This window comes from Panthera onca, chromosome X (assembly GCF_046562875.1).
Source record: "Panthera onca isolate mPanOnc1 chromosome X, mPanOnc1 haplotype 2, whole genome shotgun sequence".
In the NCBI taxonomy this organism is placed as follows: domain Eukaryota; kingdom Metazoa; phylum Chordata; class Mammalia; order Carnivora; family Felidae; genus Panthera; species Panthera onca.
The window spans coordinates 47,645,468-47,667,774 of record NC_138357.1 but is presented as its reverse complement, the minus strand read 5'-3'; the positions used below and the strand labels follow the sequence as shown (position 1 = coordinate 47,667,774).

General features: G+C 40.6%; 3 protein-coding genes across 5 annotated transcripts; 2 read left to right on the top strand and 1 right to left on the bottom strand.

The window, feature by feature from the left end:
- Positions 1-4,199: 4,199 nt before the first annotated feature.
- RPL36A (ribosomal protein L36a) lies at positions 4,200-6,673 on the top strand. The gene is made up of 5 exons (XM_081793251.1): positions 4,200-4,331; positions 4,741-4,846; positions 5,055-5,122; positions 6,201-6,323; positions 6,603-6,673. The coding sequence occupies exons 1-5, from the start codon at positions 4,329-4,331 to the stop codon at positions 6,621-6,623; spliced, it is 321 nt and encodes a 106-aa protein (XP_081649377.1). The 5' UTR covers positions 4,200-4,328; the 3' UTR covers positions 6,624-6,673.
- Positions 6,674-8,166: 1,493 nt separating this feature from the next.
- On the bottom strand, positions 8,167-16,186 carry GLA (galactosidase alpha). Its single transcript, XM_081793247.1, has 7 exons — positions 15,794-16,186; positions 13,170-13,344; positions 11,946-12,123; positions 11,255-11,346; positions 9,607-9,768; positions 9,201-9,398; positions 8,167-8,580 (listed from the first exon to the last, which is right to left on the bottom strand). The coding sequence occupies exons 1-7, from the start codon at positions 16,084-16,086 to the stop codon at positions 8,317-8,319; spliced, it is 1,362 nt and encodes a 453-aa protein (XP_081649373.1). The 5' UTR covers positions 16,087-16,186; the 3' UTR covers positions 8,167-8,316.
- An 80-nt stretch (positions 16,187-16,266) lies between these two features.
- On the top strand, positions 16,267-21,818 carry HNRNPH2 (heterogeneous nuclear ribonucleoprotein H2). 3 transcript variants are annotated; one of them, XM_081793250.1, is made up of 3 exons: positions 16,295-16,399; positions 19,233-19,302; positions 19,781-21,818. In XM_081793250.1, the coding sequence occupies exon 3, from the start codon at positions 19,834-19,836 to the stop codon at positions 21,181-21,183; it is 1,350 nt and encodes a 449-aa protein (XP_081649376.1). In that variant the 5' UTR covers positions 16,295-16,399; positions 19,233-19,302; positions 19,781-19,833; the 3' UTR covers positions 21,184-21,818. The 3 variants fall into 3 exon arrangements, with proteins under 3 accessions (XP_081649375.1, XP_081649374.1, XP_081649376.1); XM_081793249.1 differs by lacking the exon at positions 19,233-19,302 and having other exon boundaries at positions 16,267-16,387; XM_081793248.1 differs by lacking the exon at positions 19,233-19,302 and having other exon boundaries at positions 16,268-16,399.
- Positions 21,819-22,307: the final 489 nt, after the last annotated feature.

Genomic DNA, 22,307 nt, shown 5'->3' with positions numbered 1-22,307 from the left:
AGTCTGCTCTGAAAGAACCCTTCTCAACATTACTCGGGACAGTGAGACTCTAGATGGGTCTGGGTTGAGCAGACAGGTCATCAGGCTGACCTCCCCAAGGTGAAGGGACAACATGCTTAAAGAACTGTGGGGATATTCAGCAGAGAGAGTGGAGACTTACAGGAAAGAGGAGAAATGCAGACCTTCAAAGATGTATCAAAGGGTCTAATGAGGAAGAGTGTCTTTACAGTCTCATGTCCTTGAAGGCAGAGGAGATTCAAGGTCACACAGTTAAACTTGATAACGAAAGATGGAGACTGCTCACAAGGGGACCCCCAAAGTGCAGAGCCTGAGAGAGGTAGAGACAAGACTTCCCCCTGCTGAGTCATTTTCTAAGAAAGCATGTTTTTCTACAGATAAAAATGTACAAATGTAAGCCCTGACAAAGACCTGTGCCCTTCCCCATTTTCTGCGGATGTTGATTTTCTTCATTTCAGATTCTGCCTCAGGGATTAACTCTTTTTTTAAATTTTTTTTCAACATTTATTTATTATTGAGAGACAGAAACAGAGCATGAGCATGGGAGGGGCAGAGATAGGAGGAGACACAGAATCCGAAGCAGGCTCAAGGCTCTGAGCTATCAGCATAGAGCCCGACTTGGGGCTCAAAACACAAACCGCGAGATCATGACCTGAGCCAAAATCGGACACTCAACCGACTAAGCCACCCAGGTGCCCCTCAGGGATTAACTCTTAATTTACACCTTTCTCTTTAATTCTGTAAGTCTATAAACCAGACTAAGTGTGTTAATTGAAGCCTGAATGTTTCCTCAACTACTTCTTAGCCTGTGTTCTGGCCACAATCATCTCTTGGAGGATTCTCCTAGGAAATGAAGACAGTACTGGCTGCAGACCAGGATGGCGGCAGAGCCCCTGCTGACTAGTTGGCTTTCCCACCTTGACACATCAGGCACTGCCGTGTTTACTTGCCCTACATGCTGTATCCTAATGTGGAGATCACAGATCTCACTAGAAGTCTGTCATAAGTCTTAAGGCAACAAAACTTTTTAAAACACATTTTGTAGGGATGGTAGAGTGGATAATCGTCACATCTGCACAAGATAGATATATCCTTTCACTAGTCACCTCTGAACAGCTGCTCTGGTCCTCTGCCTGAGAGTTGGTCACAGACATTCTCCTCCCCTCCCCTTTTCGTCAGTCAGATGCTACCTGTTGTCACATGGCCTATCCCTTCTTGAGGGCCATCTTGGGGTGGAGACCGGAAATTGATAGGCATACAATGGGGGATCTGGAAAAGGGAGAGTGAGGCAAGGGGATAGGGTAAAATAAACCTATGCACTTTTTTACCATCTGCCCATGAGCCTTTCCCTAACACACTTCTCTAGATGACAGAAGGGCTGCACCCAAATAGTGCAAATAAATGGCCTAGTGTCGCCTCAGAAGATTCCTGATGTAATGTAAGGTTTTTTTGGGTGATATCTTGTTGAACATTTTTAAATGAACTTTGAGGAAGATATAGGAAGTAGCCTAGCTAATCTGGGAATGGTGCAAGGCTATTATGAGTTAGATTGGATGACAGAACCGGAGCAATCAGTTTGCAAAAAAAGTCTTGGTCACCTGGTGTGATAAGCCAACTTCAACCAAGTGTATTTTACCAGAGCTAAGGGATGTGTCCCATAATTGGGCACTGAATTGAACTTCAAAGGACTCCAGGTGAAAGTGGGATTGCAGTAGCATTTGTAAAAATGGTTCATAAGGTTTTTGCTGATAATGATCAAGAGAAATGTCAGGTCAATAACATGGCTGCCAGAAAATCCAAGGTCATATTAGGCTTCCTTGTATAAGTAAAATATCTAGACAGAGGAAAGTGAATAGGTCACCTGCTCTGCAAGGTGAGGCCATATCTAGACTCCTGTGTTAAGTTCTGAGTGCCTTGTCTTAAGAAAAATTAAGCAGGAGTATGTCCAAAACAGAGACCAGGATTAGTGAAGGAAATCAAAACCAAAGCCATGTTACACAAGGTGTAATAGAAAGAACTAAGGTTGATTAGACTAAGAGGGGCCATGTTCATTGTCTTCATTTTTCCATGTGACTAATGTCAAAACCCTGTAGAAACTCTTCAAATGGCAGTAAGACTGCCTAAGAGCCCAAATAGAAGAAGAAAATGCCAAGACTATGGGCTGGCTGTTTGGCAAAGAAAGTTTTAGGAAATGTAGCAGGTAGTGGTAATGTTTTTATTGTCTCCTTCCCAGAGACCATCCAACAAAAAGGATGATCAGAGAATCAACTCTGGACTCATGGGTATTCCTGGAGAGTTATGCAAGCATGAGATCCTAGGCTTTCATATTTCCTTAGCCCTTAGTCACTGGTACCCCTTCCAGAGTCCCTGATCAATTCTCTCACTTCATCATCCTCTATCCTGCAGATGCCCCTGCTTCCCCCATGTGATGTTGTGGTTAGGTGCAAGGCTGTGGTGTTAGAACTACCTGGGATGAGATTTCAGCTCCACAAAATAATCACTTGTATTGTGCCTGAGTTTCCTTACCTGTGACATGTTCATAACAGTACACAATATATGGATTGTTAGGATTACAAGAGGTAGTATATAAGGTGTTTAGGAAAATGCCGGGTATATAAGAAGTCCTCAATAATTGTTAGCTATTATAATTACCAGGCCACAACAGCCATATTGTATAATGTTAAAGAAACCCAGAATCTGGAGTCAGATCACCTGTGTTTATATCCTGGCTCCACTAAATACTATTAACATTGGGCAAAATGTTGAATATACTATTTGAATAGCTTATGGCCTCAACTTTCTCATGTGTAAAATGGGAATAATAGTACTCCCTACCTCCTAGAATTACTGTGAGAATTTTATGAAACAATCAACTTTAATTTTTTTATTAAATTTTTTAAATATTTATTTTTGAAAGAGAAATCACAAGCTGGGGAGGGGCAGAGAGAGAGAGAGAGAGAGAGAGAGAGAGAGAAAGAAAGAGAGGACCCAAAGCAGGATCGATGTTGTCAGCACAGAGCCCCATGCAGGGCTTGAACTCGCAACCTGGGATCATGATCTGAGCCTAAGGTGGAGACTTAATGGACTGAGCCATTCAATTTAAATTTTTTTAATTTTTTAATTTATTTTTGACACACACACACACACACACAGCATGAGTGGGAGAGGGGCAGAGAGAGGGAGACACAGAATTTGAAGCAGGCTCCAGGCTCCGAGCTGTCAGCACAAAGCCTGAAACAGGGCTTGAACTCACGGACTGAGAGATCATGGCCTGAGCTGAAGTCGGACGCTCAACCGACTGAGCCACACAGGCGCCCCTGGGCCATTCAATTTTAAATACTCAGTGTACTGAAGTCTTTCTCTGCTAGACTCTTTTTTTAATTTAATATTTATTTTTGAGAGAGAGAGCAAGCGAGCAGGGGAGGAGCAAAGAGAGAATCTGAAGCAGGCTCAGATTCAGTCACTCAGCCCGAAACAGGCCCAGGCACCCCTCTGTTGGACTCTGGAGACCTAGCACATGCCTTCTGCCAGGCACGCAGGAAGGGAAGAGCGGTGGATACTTTCTATCTCTCTGCCTGTTTATTGCTATTGCGGTAAGTGAAAAGTTTCATTGTCTCCTCAGAACAGCAGCCAGCTTGCTCCTTCAACAAACAGGTACTTTTTTTTTTTTTTTTTTGCAAAGTACAGTACTTTGTAATTATATATTTATGAGAGTGTATTTGATTATTTGATTATTGTGTCCCTCTCCTAGAAGAGTGCCCAACACAGAATAGGAATTCAATAAACATTTGTTGAATGAACCAAACAGCCATGTGATAAATGAAATAGGGCACTGGCTCCCTCCAAGCCAATCCCTCCACCAGCAGTTCACTGTCAAAAGATGTTCCCAGTGTCCTTGAAGTGGGACAGTAATGGCACATGGGTGAGTAGGGCCGTTCCATTTGGCCCTAGTCCTTGCTTTCCTTGGAGATAGGGACAGGGAAGCCCAATCTAGAATGAGCAGTGCTTCCTTCATTTAACGCTGCTACCTAGCGGCGTCCACTTAAAGTGATGAAGTGAGGAAACATTGCAAAGCGGGAAGACCGGAGGAAGTCAAAGACTGGATCCGCCTCCAGCGGAACCCTGTCTTAAACTCCCGCCCACGGCTACCAAGCAGGTCATCTCAGTCGCCAGGGGGCGGTGCTCACAGAGCCTTAGACTCTATGGTCATTCTCGCCAACTCCCATGAGCAAGAGCGACCAGAAACCTCCTATATACTTCCGTTTCCGGCCTGACCTCTCTCTTTCCGTGCCGATAGCCTTCTCGCAGCCATGGTAGGACCTTGGGGAGGGTCTCTGTAACATCCAGTTTAATCTTCTCGTACCCTTTGACGGTGCCGTCCCAGGATGGCTCTGGGCCCACGCGTGGACTCGATGTACCAAAGAAACCCAGTGTTGCTGGGGTCGACCCCGGAGGCACTGGCTTTGGGGCCAGGAAATGAAGCGATGGGATCAAAGAGGTAGTTAGGTGGGGGTGGAGGGAATGTGCTGACTTTTGGGCTCACAGGAGGCCGCTGTACTGGAAGCACTTGCGGCTGTACCACTTTCTAGTCGAGTGTTGTGTGCTAGCGAGGAATCTTGAGAGTCGAGCTCTCATGGGATGTCTTAGCTTCAACTGGGTAGGTCAAGGCATTGTGCACTTTTATCTGATAACCCTGCTTATTCTAAACTGTGTGCTTACTAGGTGAACGTTCCTAAAACCCGCCGGACTTTCTGCAAGAAGTGTGGCAAGCACCAACCCCACAAAGTAACACAGTACAAGAAAGGCAAAGATTCTCTTTATGCCCAGGGTAAGACAGTCTGTACGTAATTTGGTTTTAATGCATCATTCGTATACTAGTATAAGAAATGAGCGGTCCCATGCGCCCTCTCCCCTAATTTGAGTATTGATAATTATGCTGGGAAAACCAAGATAAAACCTGTAAGAAAAGAAGACTTTACCATGTGGCAGTTGTGATTATCTTTGGTATACCATAACAAATAACTTCATTCTCCCAGGAAAGCGGCGTTATGACAGGAAGCAGAGTGGCTATGGTGGGCAAACTAAGCCGATTTTCCGGAAAAAGGTTAGTAGTAATTACTGTTTGACATGCTGCCCGCCTACTGTGGTAAAGACATTGTATTTTTCTATGGCCCACATTTCTCCAGTACAGGTGTGTGTCAGTGAAGTTCTCTGTTAACCTGCAGTGACCTGTCCAGTAGGCAGTGGAGCTGGGAGTGCAACCCAGGGCTGACCCTAGTCTGCAATACTGTATCATCTCAGTGTTTTATTCTTTTTGTCTTTCCCTTACTGAAGAGGCAAACATCAAGTTAAATGAATGTGTCCTGCCTTCCTAAGAACTGAAGTTTGAGTACATCACTAAATCTTTTCCTTTGCCCTGTTTCCTGTCATGCGTCAGTGAATCCTCAGTCTTCACTTGCAGTAAGAATTACTTGCTTACTTTGTTTTTCAGCTCAGAAGCCTGCAGTCAGCTACCTATCTCATGAACTTGTAAGGCTCTTTAAAATTGTCATTTAGGCCTTCCACTGGTCTGAATTCTCTGTCATTCTCATCCAGGCCAAATGAGTTTCTTTTCTGCCCCAGGTGATTGGCTACCCCTTAAAGTACACAGTGCCTGGAACAGCATTCTTACGAACACAGCATTTCTTTGGTGCTTTGCTCATTCAGCCTAGTTTCAGAAAATATCAAGGAATAACTAGCGTTCATTTAGGTGCTGTAAATGGTTTGATCTCAAGGTGGTAAAAGGAATACCTGATAGCCTTTTCACATTCAGCTAATTTGTTTAAGATGGGGAGATTCTGCCTAGGTTTTGGCTTTTTTGTGAACTGTGAACTGGTAGCAGGATTCTTGTTATAGGAGTAGGCTTAAAAAGTTTATTAGTGGACCTTGAGTTAAATGATACAGCTGAATGCACATAAATTATATATATAGTTTTATGTAGTCTCCAGAGAATTAATAAAGTAACAATTATTAGCCCTATTCAATGAGAAAGCTGGGTTTATTTCATAGTTTCATGCACTTGGTTGACCCATTTCTGTCATTTGAAAAAGCTTTCCTTTAAGTAGTACTTAACCCAACAGTGCTATTTTTGAAGAAAGATTTTCTCTAGTGATTTATGAAGGGTTTGACTTAATTTTTTCCAGGCTAAAACCACAAAGAAGATTGTTCTGAGGCTTGAATGTGTTGAGCCCAACTGCAGATCTAAGAGAATGCTGGCTATTAAGAGATGCAAGCATTTTGAACTGGGAGGAGATAAGAAGAGAAAGGTATATAATTATGGGTGGAGGGTGCAATCTTTTCTACTGGAAGAGGTGAACATTTCTCCCCACTTACTGATTGTGGAATCAAGAATGGGGCAATCCTCTTAAAATACCTAGATCCATTAGCTGAAGGTATGAGGTTTTTGGTGTTGGGTTTTGGTATGAGTAGAAGGATAATGAAAAGTGACTTAAAAGATGGTGATCACTTTAGGGACAGACGGTGTACTTGGAGTAAAGGTTCTTTGCAACATAAAAAAAACTCACTTATTATCTGTTCCATTACAGGGCCAAGTGATCCAGTTCTAAGCTTCATATTTTGTTATGAAGACAATAAAATCTTGAAGTTATGTTCATTTGGTTGCAGTTGGTCTTTTGAGCATGAAATAAACTAGCACCCTCAACAAAATTCTGTTCATGGGGAAATTTATGGTTGATGGTTCTTTTGGGTACTGTGCTCATTTTGGATTGAATCTAAACTGGTTGAACTCACATGAGACATGATTTCTCAGTTTTCACCTCAATTACTTGAGGTTCATGGGATTCTGTTTGCTGTTAAAGGTTATTGGTTACCATGGGACATCAGTAGAGATCTGCATTCACTAACATGGTGAGATCAGTAACAATTACACAGTGAATGTAAGTTTACTAAGAGTGAAATTCACATATACCCTTGCTACTGCAATCATTTAATGAGGAAATTAGGTCCAGTTTTTTAGGCATAGTATACTATATTGTGTCCTTAGACTTACTCTCAACATTGCTCAAACATTTTGATGTGGCCTGTCAAATTTTGAAGTAGACCTAAATTCTCATGTAGAAACCACTGCAGAAGATAAAGTTTCTAGTGAATTGAGCTGCTCAGTTGAATTTAACAGGTATCTGTCAATTAAAGATGTCTAATAGTTGTAAGTTTTACATTCTTTTCCTTTTTGTATACTATTGTATACTTGATTCTTCCTGATGTTCAGCTTTTCATACTTGTGTAGCAAAACTGGAGACAAAGTATATAAGCAATATATTTTGGTAACTAAGTACATCTCCATGAGATGGAGTAGTTTTCTTACAGATTACTTTGTTTCCATGAGTGAGGAAGTCTGGGCTTGCCAGTTTTAGCAACTGATGATTATTCCTCCAGTTTTATTGAAAATGATTGGTAATCACCTGACAGACAAAGGAATTAACATGTACTTTGTGGGCCTTTTGTGCCCTGCTAGTTTTGTGCTGGTGTGCATTAGGATGGGTGAGCTGTGCATGCCTTTGGTCATGTTGGAGAAGGGGGATTGTAAAAGGGGAGGTGGTGAGGCTGGCTGGAAGCTTTAAGGATTGGTCCTCAGGCAAATGAATTGTAGGAAAGGGAGGGAATTGTAATGTCTGGAAATTCCTTTCAAATGATTTACTCCTACATACCCTAGTCTGAAGGTCATTGCCTCATCACATTCTTTAGAGGAGGTGACTTAAAGGGGGGAGGGTGTTCTGGCCAAACGCCTGGTACTTTAGGTCACAATGTATCAACTATTGCTGGTGAAAGTAAGTCATATGTATTTGTTGGATCTAGACTGCAAACCACCTTGGGATTTGGAAACCTAAGTGGTTGGGTGTTTCTTGACAAGATTATTCCAAGCAACTCAGTAGGTAGTAGTGCAAGAGTTAAAAGTCTGGGCCGAAATCCTGGCTGAAGTTTATAGTGGATAAGTACCTGCCTCAGGGTTGTTGGTGAGGATTAAAATGAATCCATATACTTTACCTAGAAGAGTGCCTGGCAAATATAGTGTGCCCAATAAATTACAGCTGTTATTTCTCATCTGTTAACATTTGTTCAAAAGCTTTTTCACAAAATGTTCTCTAAAGATACATTTGGAAGTTCTTAAAAAACTCCACTGTGGAAAATTTTATTGAAGGAAATGATGGCTGAAGTGGGAATGGAAGAAAAAGGAGACACCAATGGGGTAGTCACTTTGGCAACAAGATACACATTTAAAAGAAAGCTTTATAATGTGGTCTAATTTGCTGCCAGCCGAAGTAAAACCGTGCCCGTGGGATTTATCTGAATTTTTAAATCTGAAGTCCACTGATAAAACCCAAGTTTTCTCTTCACAGGCAGGAGCTGTGTGATTATGCAGTCAGGAATACAGGCCATCCCTTGTCCCAGGGAAGCAATAGAAATGGTATAAAAACGAGGTCCACCGATCTCCTGCAGGTTTACCATTGCCACAGCCCAAGCTAAATCTGATAGTGGGCGTTCCCACACCTCAATGTTGTCTTCCTGAAAAGTAAGCCAAGAAATTAGGTGTGATAAGCTTGGTACCTAGCAGTAAGCTGCCTTGTTAGTAGTGGCATTCAGTATTACTGTCAGAACTATTGAGCACTTCTAGAAAAACTTAAAATCCTATAGTGTGTTTTGGAAATAAAGTAATGGTTAGCAAAAAAAAAAAAAAAAAAAAAAAAAGCCTCATTACTGATTATAATATGAAGATTAAAAGCAAATATTCTCAAAAGATCAGGGGCGCCTGGGTGGCTCAGTTGGTTAAGCGGCCGACTTCGGCTCAGGTCATGATCTCGCGGTCTGTGAGTTCGAGCCCCGCGTCGGGCTCTGTGCTGACAGCTCAGAGCCTGGAGCCTGTTTCAATTCTGTGTCTCCCTCTCTCTGACCCTCCCTGGTTCATGCTCTGTCTCTCTCTGTGTCAAAAATAAATAAACGTTAAAAAAAAAGATCAGTGCACATCCTCTTATGTAACAGATTTAGGCCCAGGACAGACATGGTACTTAGGCATAAAGCCATTCCATCTTTAAACACAAACATTTGGATGAACTGTAAACTAGAAGGCAAGAGAATATGATCCTGGCCAATTCCGGTTTTCTCCCATAGAACATTATTTACTGTACCTTTCTAAGCCGGTACCCCTGCTTGCCTAAGGGGTCTTGATTGATGGCAATTACATCCTTATCCTGAAGGAGGGCTTTGGCCTGAGGGCTGATGTGTCGGAGGTCATTGGACATGAGTAATGGAGCTGCCATGATAGCCCACAGGGCCATCTGAGTTACCTGCTGATCCCAGCTAAGGCCAAAGTTACCGATCACTAACTGGGACAAAGAAGAACAAGAATTTAAGAAAATGAAACAGTCTTAGTCGCCTAGACACAGAGATGCCACTTTCTATGGCACCCTGCTCTGAGTAGTACTCTCAGGTAAGGCCTGCTTCCAGGAACTTTCCCTTCTGATTTACCTTGAAAGTAAAGTAGGCAAACAGGTCCACTGCAGGGGCTTGAACAAGGAGGGCTCAGATTCTTACCATATCTGGGTCATTCCAACCCCCTGGTCCTGCGACATCAACAATTCTCTTCTGGTTAGAAGATGTCCAGTCTAAGATATTCTTTATACTTTGCCAAGAATCATAAACATCATCAAAATTTCTCCAGTGATTGCAGTACTGTCGGATTTCTGTGTAATTGGGCTATGGAAACAAACAACTCTTCTGTTTACTTCTACTAACATTGTTGCAAGATGAAAACAGTCAAGTTTAAAGGAGGCACCTGTAGTGTTCTTTAGTTTACAGATTAAAGGTCTCTATGAGGAGAGCTAAATCCCTATTATAATGGAATTTTATTGTAAGAAATTTGCTTCAGAAACAAGACATATAACTTAAAATCCCTACTTAAAATGGCTTTAACACTGTTTATACTGGAAATATACCAAATAGTAACTAAATATTGGGATTATGGAAAGCTTTTAATTTTTTTCACAACTTACTGTATTTTCACACTTTCCTAAAATGGAAATGCATCCCTTTTGTCATCAGAAATAACTAAAATCTTTATAAATAAAAAGCTGAAAAATTACATAGGACATACAAGCTCAGGATTAGGCAATCTGAATCCTAGGCATATAATTTGTTAAAAGAATGAATAAAAGTTTGTAGATAGGGAGGTAGAATATCAGGTTTACAGTGTTAAAAAGAGGTGAGAGTATTTTGCAGGATTAGAAGAAAATAACAGGGATCCATTCTGTAGGTAATTATTCAACACTTACCATAAACTAGGGATACAGTGATAAAGTCAGACAAGGTCCCTGCCCTCCTGGAGCTTACATTCTAGTGGGGAAGACAGACAATAAACCAGTCAACAAATAATTCCATACAGTGCTAAGCTCTTAGAAGGAAATTCACAGATCAGTGTGATAAAGAATAAATGGATAGAGGGCTATTTTAGAGTAGAGAAGAGGTGTCTGAATATGTGTCATTTGGTTTGAGACTTCAATGTTAAGAAGGAGCCAGCAATTTAAAAATCTTGGAGAAAGAATGTATCAAGCAGAAAGCAAAATTCAAGTGTAGAGTCTCTGAGGCAGGAGTAGGGTTGGGTGTTTGAGGGACAGGACAAAAGCCCAGTGCAGTCATGGAAAGACTGATAGGAGGTTGGAGACAGGCTAGGGCCAGATCAATAAAGTCTGATTTTATTCCAAATGCAATGGGAAGCCAGTTAAGGGTTTTAAGCAGGGGAGTGGTATGATTTACATTTTAACAAGATCACTGTGGTGCTGCTTGGAAAATGGACAGGAGTAGGAGGACAGTGGAAATAGATCAGGCTGATGATGCAGTCTGGGTAGAGATGATGGTGGCTTGGAGGACCAGGGTGGATGCAAGAGAGAAAGAAGTGGGCTGATTCAGGATGGATTTTATAGACAGTACTGATAGGATTGCTGGTGGACAGGTGTGAACTGTGAGGCAATGGGAAGAATCAAAGATGACTGATTTCCTAGGTGATGGTAGCTTAGACTCCAATTACAGCAGTAGAGATGGTGAGAAGTGGTGGATCCTGAGAGAGATGGTAGGATAAGACTGTTAAGTAAGGTTGGACTTTGAAGGAGACCCTTTGTCTCCTTTGTTCTCAAGTTCTGAGAATCTACCGGCAAGGCTCTATTGGATTCTGGGCTCACTAGCTCACCTTACGAAAAGGCCACATATAAAGGGGCCACTCACAGGAATACACAATGCTTCTGCCAGTCCTGTTCAGGGCCAAGGACATGTGCTTATAACCTGTATGAGAAAACAACGGGTAAAATAAGGGAATGAAGGGAATTTCCAGCTGGCACGGTGTTACTTTTTAAAAGAAGGCTGCCCGAAAAAAAATAAATAAAAAGAGGCTGCCTGGAATGTCTGTGGTTATATTTTAAACTAGCAGCAGAGACATGTGGCTGCTCTGTGCTTAAATGTGTGTTTAGTACCTCCCAGACTGCTGGGATTGTTGAGGAGGTAGTGTGGGATGGTGCATATACTAAGGAAAGGTGGGAATTAAGATGTTCTTCTCTGTGACGGACAATTCTGGATGCCTTCCCCCAAGTGATGTTATGCAGAGTTACAATTATATTTGTAACGAACTCAGAGCCCTCTTGAATGAAATGTGCACAGTATTAGCCATGATTAGGCATGCATGGATTTTATACACATGCATGAATGAATGCATAGACAAACTGAAATAAGAGAAGAGGTAGGAGCTCTGGCACATTAAGAATAATTGTTTCCAGTATTGTGATAGGGCATTTAAAATGTGAAGATTAGCTCTTTGGATGTTCCAGTTACCCTGGCCTCCAAGTTCCTCCCTTTGCTCATGGCTAAATCTCTTTAATGAAACATACCATTTTCCAAATGTTCCATGCTGTCACAGTGACAACCATCAAATTTTAGCAGATCTACTCCCCAGTCAGCAAAGGTCTTGGCATCAATGTCATAGTATCCAAAACTCCCAGGAAAGCCTGCACAGGTTTTATTTCCAACATCTGCATAAATTCCTAGCTTCAGTCCTTTGCTATGGACCTGAAATGAGAGAAAAGGATCACCACAGTAGAAGGGCAATTATGAAGCAGAGAGAATCACTCCAGGCTGGGGACAGAGACAAGTATACTTCACTATGTATCAGGGACTTTTTTTTTTTTTTTTTTTTTACAAGCCCCCAAAATTATCCAGGTGAGTTAGTTGGGAGACAAAGTCTCCAATTCTGCTGAGTTCAAACTATATATGTAAGCTATAACGTAGAACTAAAGGGAAAGCTATCAGTCACTTTAATCTCTCTCTGATGGGATCCTAAAAGTTACCTTTCCAGGGCAATGATACAATTATCTGGACAAAGTCTCTCACCATGACCATACCTTAGGTTCCTCTGTGCCCTCTTCTCAAGTAGGCCTCATGTTGTTTCAGCAAGAATCCTGCTAAGTCATTCTCCTACCCTTGATATCTGATAAAGTTCCTCATCCCCCACCCCTGATATCTAAGTTCTTGGCCTGCCTTTAGCATGAATCCTCTTGCCCTTGATGTCTCCTCTTGGTAATTTTCCTTCCACTGACACTTTCAAGTCTGCTCACAGACTATAAAACCCCACTTGTCTTTGTTGTATTAGGAATTGAGCTTGACTATTACAATCTTTGTTGTATTAGGAATCGAGTTTGACTATTACAATAGTACTGAATAAATCTATCTTCATTGCCTTTAACTGCTGTCCAACTCTATTACACCTTAATTTTCAGAATATAGTTCTTCTATCTTATAAAATTCTAGTTTATAGTACAATTGCAATAGCTCTGCAAAGCTTAACATGGAAATATATGCACACATGTCAAGAGCCAAGTTCCTTTTTTCCTCTAAGAGAATTCAGTGGTTTTGGCAAAAGGAGAACTTCTTCAAGATAGGCCTCAAGAGCTATTGCAAAACAAGGATCTGCTGATGGGATGAAAATTCCACCTGATAAGTCTTACAATTTGATATTCACATGATGGCAGCTATTTTACCTTCTAAGTCTTTGTGAACAAGTTTCAGTACAAAAGTGCTTTGGGTCTCTTTAATGAAAGAATTATCTATAAACTCACATAATTAGCAAGGCCTTGGATCCCACCAGGAAAGCGTTTAGGGTCTGCCTGAAGTCTGCCTTTTGAATCTCTTTTGGGAGCCATCCAACAGTCATCAATACAGAGGTACTCATAACCTACATCCTTCCACCCATCTGAGTCCATGAGTTCTGCCATCTGCATGAAGAGCTTCTCGCTGATAAAGAAATGCCAAGAATCATTGAAATTCATTAAACAAATCATTAGGCATCTTAGGGTTTTGCAATTTTTTTCAATAATTGCTACTCAATAGTTCAGTAGTAATTACAATCAGTGCAGGGTAAAATGGACTGTGCTTCTTTCCTCCTCGCCGCCCAAGTAGTTCCACCCAAGAACCTCAAACAATTAGGAATGAGAAATACATGAAATTGAAAAGGCTATTAGAACTATAAGAAAAGGGGCGTGTGGATGGCTCAGGTTAAGCCTCTGGCTCAGGTCATGATCTCACAGTTCATGAGTTCGAGCCCCATGTTGGGCTCTTTGCTGACAAACATGAAGCAGAGTGTGCTAGGGATTCTCTCTCTCCCTCTCTCTCTGCCCCTCCCTGCTGGATCTTTCTCTCTCTCTCAAAAAAGGAAAAAAAAAACATTTAGAACTAAGAAGAAGGTTCAGTAAAGTAAGAAACTACAAAGTTAATATAATCTACAGCTTTCTTAGATATTAACAATAACTTATTTGGAGAAAAAAATACCGTTGACAAGACCAACCAAAAAAAAAAAAAAAAACCAACAGAAAAACCTAAAATACCTAGAGATAAAATTAACACATGTGCAGGATCCATATGAATAAAACTATGATGTTCCCAAATGACTTAAGTGGAGAGATGTTATTTTGCTCTGGGATAAGAAAACTCAACTTTAAAACACACCTTTATACCTTGAATAAACTCTGAACAAACCCCAAAAGGAGTTTTTAAGGAACTTGGCAACATGATCCAAAAGTTCACCTAAGAGATTAAACACGTAAACATTCTACAAAAGATAAATGAAGCTGCAATATACCAGTAGCATTAGAATACACAAACCAATGGAATTAAAGACAAAGTTCAGAAGAAGATCCTTCCAGCCATTTGGTACCATGGAATTTAGTATGTATTAAATGTGGCATTCCTTATAGTAAAATGAAGTCCAGATAGATTAAAGATTTGAATATTTTAAAAATCCATAAAAAATACTACTAGAAAATGTAGGTGACTCCTATTATCTTCAGGTAGGTAAAGACTTTCTCAGCATGATACCAGAGCCAGAAACAATAAAAGAAAAAATTGATGTTTGAAACATTCATAGCAAAACCAACCTAAGCCAGAACCACCACATTATTCATAATGTATTGACAGACCACACACACACAAAACCCCAAAGCCAAACCCAAAATATTTCAATTAAAAATAATAAATGGAAATAAAAACGATTGGCAATGTTTTAAAAGAATCAGAAAAATGGAGTGTTGGCCACAGTGTGGGGAAACAGGCATTCATCATACACTGTTCTTGGGAATGTGCATTTGTTAACTTCTGGGGAGGACAGTTTAGTACATAATAAAATGGGCATACGTTTGGATCCAGTAATTACACTTCTAAGAAAAGAATCATATGATGTACAGGAACGGTTAACACAGCTTCACAACAATAAAAAAAAATTGAAGAGCCTGAATAGATATCAACAGGAGATTGCTTAAATAAATCATCATACATACATACAGTTTGCATTTGTGAAGCGCTTATTCTGTGCCAGGAAAACTTTATTTTCATTATACTCTACTATCTACATTTTTTGCAATGATTATGCATTAGTTTTATTATCATATAAAAATAAGACAATCACTACTTGGAAAAAAGGAAAAGACAAAAAGAAATATATGATGGTAACTGCATTCAGCATCTCAGCATTAAGCCACCATGGCTTTGAACTGTGTGAGCATCTGTGATTTATCTCCATTTATTTTGTGCATCAAAGCCAATAGAGGTTATTTTTTGGGTTTGGGAACGCTCAAAATTTTTTCCATATAAACTAATGGTAATTGCTTCATTAAGCCATTTAGGCTTACAGAACACGTTACTTTCGGATAGTGGGGGAAACCTTTATAAAGTTCCTCCAGGTCAACCTCCCAGCTGGATCCCACATTCTAGGGCGAGTGGGTGAGGAGATCCGTGACTCCACGGTTCCTCTAAATTCCCTCCAGTTACAGCCAAGGAACTCCTGACCCAAAAAAGGAGAAGTTGCACGTGTTAGTCCTCTGTCTCGCCTACTCGCCCCAGCTGTGCTCACTACTAGCACCTGGCAGAGGCAGAGCGGCAGTTCACAAGAAGGATGTGAACAGAACTGGATGGTGAATGGATAAAAGTCCCCAGTTGGGTGATGAGGCACAGAGACACGAGAAGCAGGGGCTGCTGACCAGACTCCCACCACAGGAGGGGTCACACAGCAAAAGTTTAGGACTAGTTTCCATCCAGGGAAGCTTGCTGGAGACAACAACAACAACAACAACGCCAACAACGCAGCAGCAGTAAGGGAGCTCTCACTCGGGCTCAGATGTTCCCTCTATCTCGCCAAAGAGACAAACACATTGAAAGGCGAACGCGAGTGGGTACTCAATATCTCTGATACCTGATACAAGAATCTGGTTCTTCTTGGCAATCAACATTGCACATGAAGCGTTCCCAGTGCAGCCAGCCCATGGTAGGGGTCATCGCCAAGCCATTGTCCAGGGCCCTGGCCCCAGGGAAGCTCCAGAAAACCAGGGCCAGGAAGCGAAGCGCCAGAAGGAAGCCCGGCTGCTGAATTCCGTTCTTCAGCTTCATCGCCACTGTAATGCGGTACGAATTTCCATCGGTAACCCGGGTTTTTAAGCTTAACTTTAGGGGCGGACCAATCACCTGTGAGTTATTAAATAATGACATTAGTGTTTCTCAGGCAACTGGGACGGTTATCCCCAGAGGCGGACCAATGATGAGTCACGTAAGACACAGCACAACCAGTCACACTCTTCGTTTCTTAATATTGGCCCGCTCCATTTCCATACCGGAAGGAAGTGCGGCACTTTAGAGATCCCGAGTTTAAGCCGAGAGTTGCTCACGTGACCGAGATCTCACATGACGTAGGTGATCACGTGATCACTCGCTTACGTGAGCAGAAGTAGTTCTGGTCGTCGTCTACCGTCTCGCTATAGCCGTTTGAGGGAAGAAGGAGGAAAATTATCCGGTATCGTTAGAGGTTGGTGTGTGGGTGGGAACTGGGGACCCGAGGGTGGTGATGATGAAGATCAAAGCAGGATCCGCGGGCCACCTCCGCCTTTTTCGTTCCCTGCTTTCCCCTCCCCCGCTCCTCCCTCCCCCTCCCCCCTTCTCAGTGCCGGGAAGCCGCCTTTGCTGCGCCTGGTGGGGAAATGGTGGACGTTCGTGACTGTATGTGTTTTTGTATATCTGTCTGGGCGGGTCTCAGGGGACCCTTACGAGAAACCGTAAGGTGAAAACGCTTGAAAACCATGTCCCTGGATTAAGAAAAACAAATATTCAGACCAGTGGTCGGAGTGCTGGTCCATCCATTCAGGCACTAAGTCCCCACTGATTGTCTGTAGGGGGAGGCACCAAGTGAATTATATCTGTAGAGTCACACCTAGGCAAATGCTGCATGCCTTACAGAGGCGCCCAATAAATGTTTTTACTGTATTGAATATTTAAATAACGTTTGTTTTTCTACTTATAACAACAATCTACATGTTCAGTTTTGGACGTTCAGAAAATAAGAGTATACTATAAATTTTTAAAAAAAACACAAGTAATTCATCACCAGGAAATAACTACTCAGCATTCGGGTGTATAAAAAGTATGTGTATAACACGCATATAAATACACAATTTCTTAACCCACAAATGGAATCCTGGTTCCTACTTCAGCAGCAGAGTCCTGGTAGCCTTCCCAGGAGATATAGTAATGAAGCGGAATCTCCCTGCCACTACAGAGGGATATTAATGTCTAGAGTGCTGCAGGGACATGAAATGGGATTGTACAACCAAGAGATAAGGCATGCAAAAAACCAATGCATAAATATGTCACTCAAACCTGAAGATGGCTTATAGGGAGAGTGTTATTTGCAGATGCAATGTGCCAGGCCTATGATAGGCAACTAGTAAATGTTTGTTGAATCTTCAGTGTAGTTTTATGGCAGTTATTACACTTTGTACTTTCTTTCCAAGAGGCCCAGTGTTTCCAGACCATGTCAGATAAGCCATCCACATATACAAAATTAGAAAATTTTCTAATATTGCTATATAGCAAATCCCAGAAAAGTAAACATTTAAATTTATTTTTTTTTGCTAAAATAAAATTATTCTCCACAGAAAACTAAGAATGCACAAGAGATTGAAAAAATAACATTGAAAAAGCCATAAGCCTGCCACTGAGAGCAATCACTATTAACATTTGACATATTCCCCATGAATATATTTTTTTCTAACACTTTTTGTTCCAGTTACAGTGATTTTTAAAAATTAAAACTATATAGAAGTAAATTGGGTAAAAAGTGAAAAACTACTTCACTCTAACCTCCAGTTCCTGTTTTCTCAAAAAACAGATTTGTATTCTACGCTTTCAGATTTTCTATTCATTTACATACATATATACCTGCATGCTTATATTTTAAAATAGGATCATACTATGCATATTCTTTTATTTAATACATTTTGGAAATCTAGTTCAGAAGCTGTTTTTTCTTAACAGCTGCGTAGGATTCCATTTTAAGGATAAAGTATATACTGTAATTCATTCAGCCATTCCCCTATTGATGAATAGTTAGGTTTCTAATTTTCTGCCATTACTAACAGTGCTGCAGTGAACATTTGTGAGTATTTCTGTTGACCAGGTTCCTGGAAGGAATTTTAGCAGGGTCAAAGGATATATGAACATACATGTTTTTTTACATAGTTGAGATTATAAAGCAGCTGTGATCTTGGTTTAAGATTATAGCATATGTAGTTCCTCATGTTATTAAATATTTGTATAATTTTAAAATTACGTGTGTAATAGTCTTTCTTAATAAAGTACCTTTTGAAGAATATGTAGCTCCATAAATCTTTGTCTGAAACTTCAGATCATCTCTTTAGGGCACATACTCTGAAGTGGATTTACTGTATCAAAAGGCGTGATACATGTTTACAAGTTGCTTTCCAGAAATACTGTGTATACTTTTCACTCCTTAGGAGTGTTTGCAGACCCTGAATATTAGCATTGACTTATCCTCACTGTTTAATTTTCACTGTTTTAGTGGGTGAAAAATGTTGATTAATTCTGGTTTTAACTTGCATTTCTGATGATTGGTGAGATTTGAACATTTCCCAAATAACTCCTCTGTATCCTCACATCTGTATTCTCCCTGTATTTAATCTGTTATCAAGTCCTGCAGAGTCCACTGTTGAATGCGTAGATCACCTCTTTCCTTTCTTTTTTAAAAGTACTATTGCATTAGGTGAATCCCTTATGCCTCGAAGAGACTGGGGTTCTAACTGATCTTGCTAGTGTCACCCCAGCCCCCCTCTGTTTGAGTTCCACACTGTTGCCAGCGTGATCTGTTTGAAAGGGCTTTGATGATGTCACTCCCCTCCCCTTCCCTCCTGTCACTCCCCTGTTTAAAACCTTTTGAAGGTCTTTCTCATTTGTCCATCACATAAGGCCTTTAAGATATGATTTCTACCTTCCAGCCTTAATGTCTTGCCTGGCCTCATCCTATTTTATGCTCCATCGTAACTTTTAAAATTCATTTATGGATCCATGAACTGGTTAGTCTGTTTTATTTAACAATTCTGTGCTGTTAGAATTGACCAAGCGTCCCTGCTTTGTGTATCTTTTTACCCTGAACAGGATTCTGTCATAGCAGGGATAATGTTTATTTGCACTTTTGTCTTTAGTAAAGATGTATAATGCTCCTGGACCATAAATCCTTTCTGGGCTTACTGTTGTATCCCGAAGCCAAATACTGGAGTTGGCAACTGAAAAATATAAAATCAATGTATGAACTACCCATAATGTCTTTTTTTCCATTTATCTCTTAGGCCTTAATATTTCCCTGATTTTATTAATTGGCATGAATTCTTTATATAATAAGGATATTCATGTATTGGTGTAAGTATCTTCTCAAAGTGTATTGTTTGTCTTTTAATTCTGTTTTATTTTACCTTTGACGTAATTAAGTTTTTCATTTTTATGTATTCGGGTATAGCCATCTTGTATTTGTTCATATCTTCCAGTGATATTGTTGCTGTTAATTTTTTACACCTTTCATTTTCTGACTATGATGTTAATATATGCTGAATATAGAAAACTTAGAACATACAGAAATGTCCAAAGAAAACAGTCCTTTAAATAAAAAGTTCCCATAATCCTACTGCCCAGAAATAACCACTATTAATGGTATCTAACAAATAAATAGGTATTGAGTAAATAACGGTTGGATGAATGAATTAAAAATTTGGTGCGGCCTTATTATTTATATGAATGTTTTGGAAAAAAATCAGTGAAATTGAGTTTTATATTAGTTTGCTTTTTTCCTACTTGTATTGTGAACATTTTTCCATGACAATAGTCTTCTAATTTTTTTCAGCTACATCAAAATCATAGTGAGCCAAGCTTGCCACCAAGAGCCCAACAGTCACCATGATGCTGAGCACGGAAGGCAGGGAGGGGTTCGTGGTGAAGGTCAGGGGCCTACCCTGGTCCTGCTCAGCTGATGAAGTGATGCGCTTCTTCTCTGATTGTAAAATCCAAAATGGCACATCAGGTATTCGTTTCATCTACACCAGAGAAGGCAGACCAAGTGGTGAAGCATTTGTCGAACTTGAATCCGAAGATGAAGTGAAATTGGCTTTGAAGAAGGACAGAGAAACCATGGGACACAGATATGTTGAAGTATTCAAGTCCAACAGTGTTGAAATGGATTGGGTGTTGAAGCATACAGGTCCAAATAGTCCTGATACTGCCAACGATGGCTTCGTCCGGCTTAGAGGACTCCCATTTGGCTGTAGCAAGGAAGAGATTGTTCAGTTCTTTTCAGGGTTGGAAATTGTGCCAAATGGGATGACACTGCCGGTGGACTTTCAGGGGAGGAGCACAGGGGAGGCCTTTGTGCAGTTTGCTTCACAGGAGATAGCTGAAAAGGCCTTAAAGAAACACAAGGAAAGAATAGGGCACAGGTACATTGAAATCTTCAAGAGTAGCAGAGCTGAAGTCCGAACCCACTACGATCCCCCTCGAAAGCTCATGGCTATGCAGCGGCCAGGTCCCTATGATAGGCCAGGGGCTGGCAGAGGGTATAATAGCATTGGCAGAGGGGCTGGGTTTGAAAGGATGAGACGTGGTGCCTATGGTGGAGGGTATGGAGGGTATGATGACTATGGTGGCTATAATGATGGATATGGCTTTGGCTCTGATAGGTTTGGAAGAGACCTCAATTACTGTTTTTCAGGAATGTCTGATCATAGATATGGAGATGGTGGGTCCAGTTTCCAGAGTACCACAGGGCACTGTGTACACATGAGGGGATTACCTTACAGAGCCACTGAGAATGATATTTACAATTTTTTCTCACCTCTTAACCCCATGAGAGTGCATATTGAAATTGGACCTGATGGCCGAGTTACTGGTGAGGCAGATGTTGAATTTGCTACTCATGAAGATGCTGTGGCAGCTATGGCAAAAGACAAAGCTAATATGCAACACAGATATGTGGAGCTCTTCTTGAATTCTACTGCAGGAACGAGTGGGGGTGCTTATGATCACAGCTATGTAGAACTCTTTTTGAATTCTACAGCGGGGGCAAGTGGTGGTGCTTATGGTAGTCAAATGATGGGAGGGATGGGCTTATCCAACCAGTCTAGTTACGGGGGTCCTACTAGCCAGCAGCTAAGTGGTGGCTATGGAGGTGGTTATGGTGGTCAGAGCAGTATGAGTGGATATGACCAAGTTCTGCAGGAAAACTCCAGTGACTATCAGTCAAACCTTGCTTAAGTAAAGAAGGAACACTAAACAGCTGTTACAGAAATAAGAGCTGTGCATTTATGGGAGTTGTAGAATGGGAGGGATGTCTAGCCTATCCAGTGTGATTGGTAATTGGGAAATATCATTGATTCTGATCACTCTTGGACAACTTCTTTTTCTTTCTTTCTTTTTTTCTCTTTCTTTGTTTCTTTCCTTTTTTTAAAGAAAACAAAAATTAAGTTTAACAGTTTTGCATTACAGGCTTGTGATTCATGCTTACTGTAAAGTGGAAGTCAAGGTTTTAAAACTTCAAGCTCAGTAATTTTGAACACTGAAGCATTCACCTAGGATGTAATAACAGCGTTCAGTATTGACCATAACTGTTAAAACAACTTTCAGCTTTCCTCAAGTTAGTTATGTTGTAGGAGTGTACCTAAGCAGTAAGCGTATTTAGGTTAAAGCAGTTTCACTTATGTTAAATGTTGCTCTTATACCACAATACACTGAAAACTTTGGATGCATGTTGAGAAACATGCTTTTCTGTAAAACTCAAATATAGGAGCTGTGTCTACGATTCAAAGTGAAAACATTTGGCATGTTTGTTAATTCTAGCTTTTTGGTTTAATATGCTGTAAGGCACGTGACTGTACACTTTTACTTTTTTTTTAAGATCTGGGACAATTTTGAGATGTAATACCAATACTTTAGGAGTTTGGTCATGTCATTTGTATGAGATTCTGAGGCTTTGATTTAAATCTTTCCTTGTATTGTGATTTCCATTAGATGTATTGTACTAAGTGAAACTTGTTAAATAAATCTTCCTTTTAAAAACTGGAAAAATAAACTTGTACAGCTTGATTTTTTTAAAAGAATATTTAAGTAATCTCTATACCCAAAGTGGGACTCGAACTCTCGGCCCCAACATCAAGAGTCACATGGCCTCTGACTGAGCCAGCAGGGTGCTCCCAGCTTGATTTTTTTAATGCTTTATCATATGAAAATTTTCTTTTATTCAAGTCTTCTGCACTTGAAATTTAAATTGTTTTTAATTTTTAAATTTTTATAAACTTGCATTAGCATCTTTATACATACATTGTTGTATATATCACAAATTATTTATTTCTAGGATATATTCCTAAAAGTGGAATTGCTGA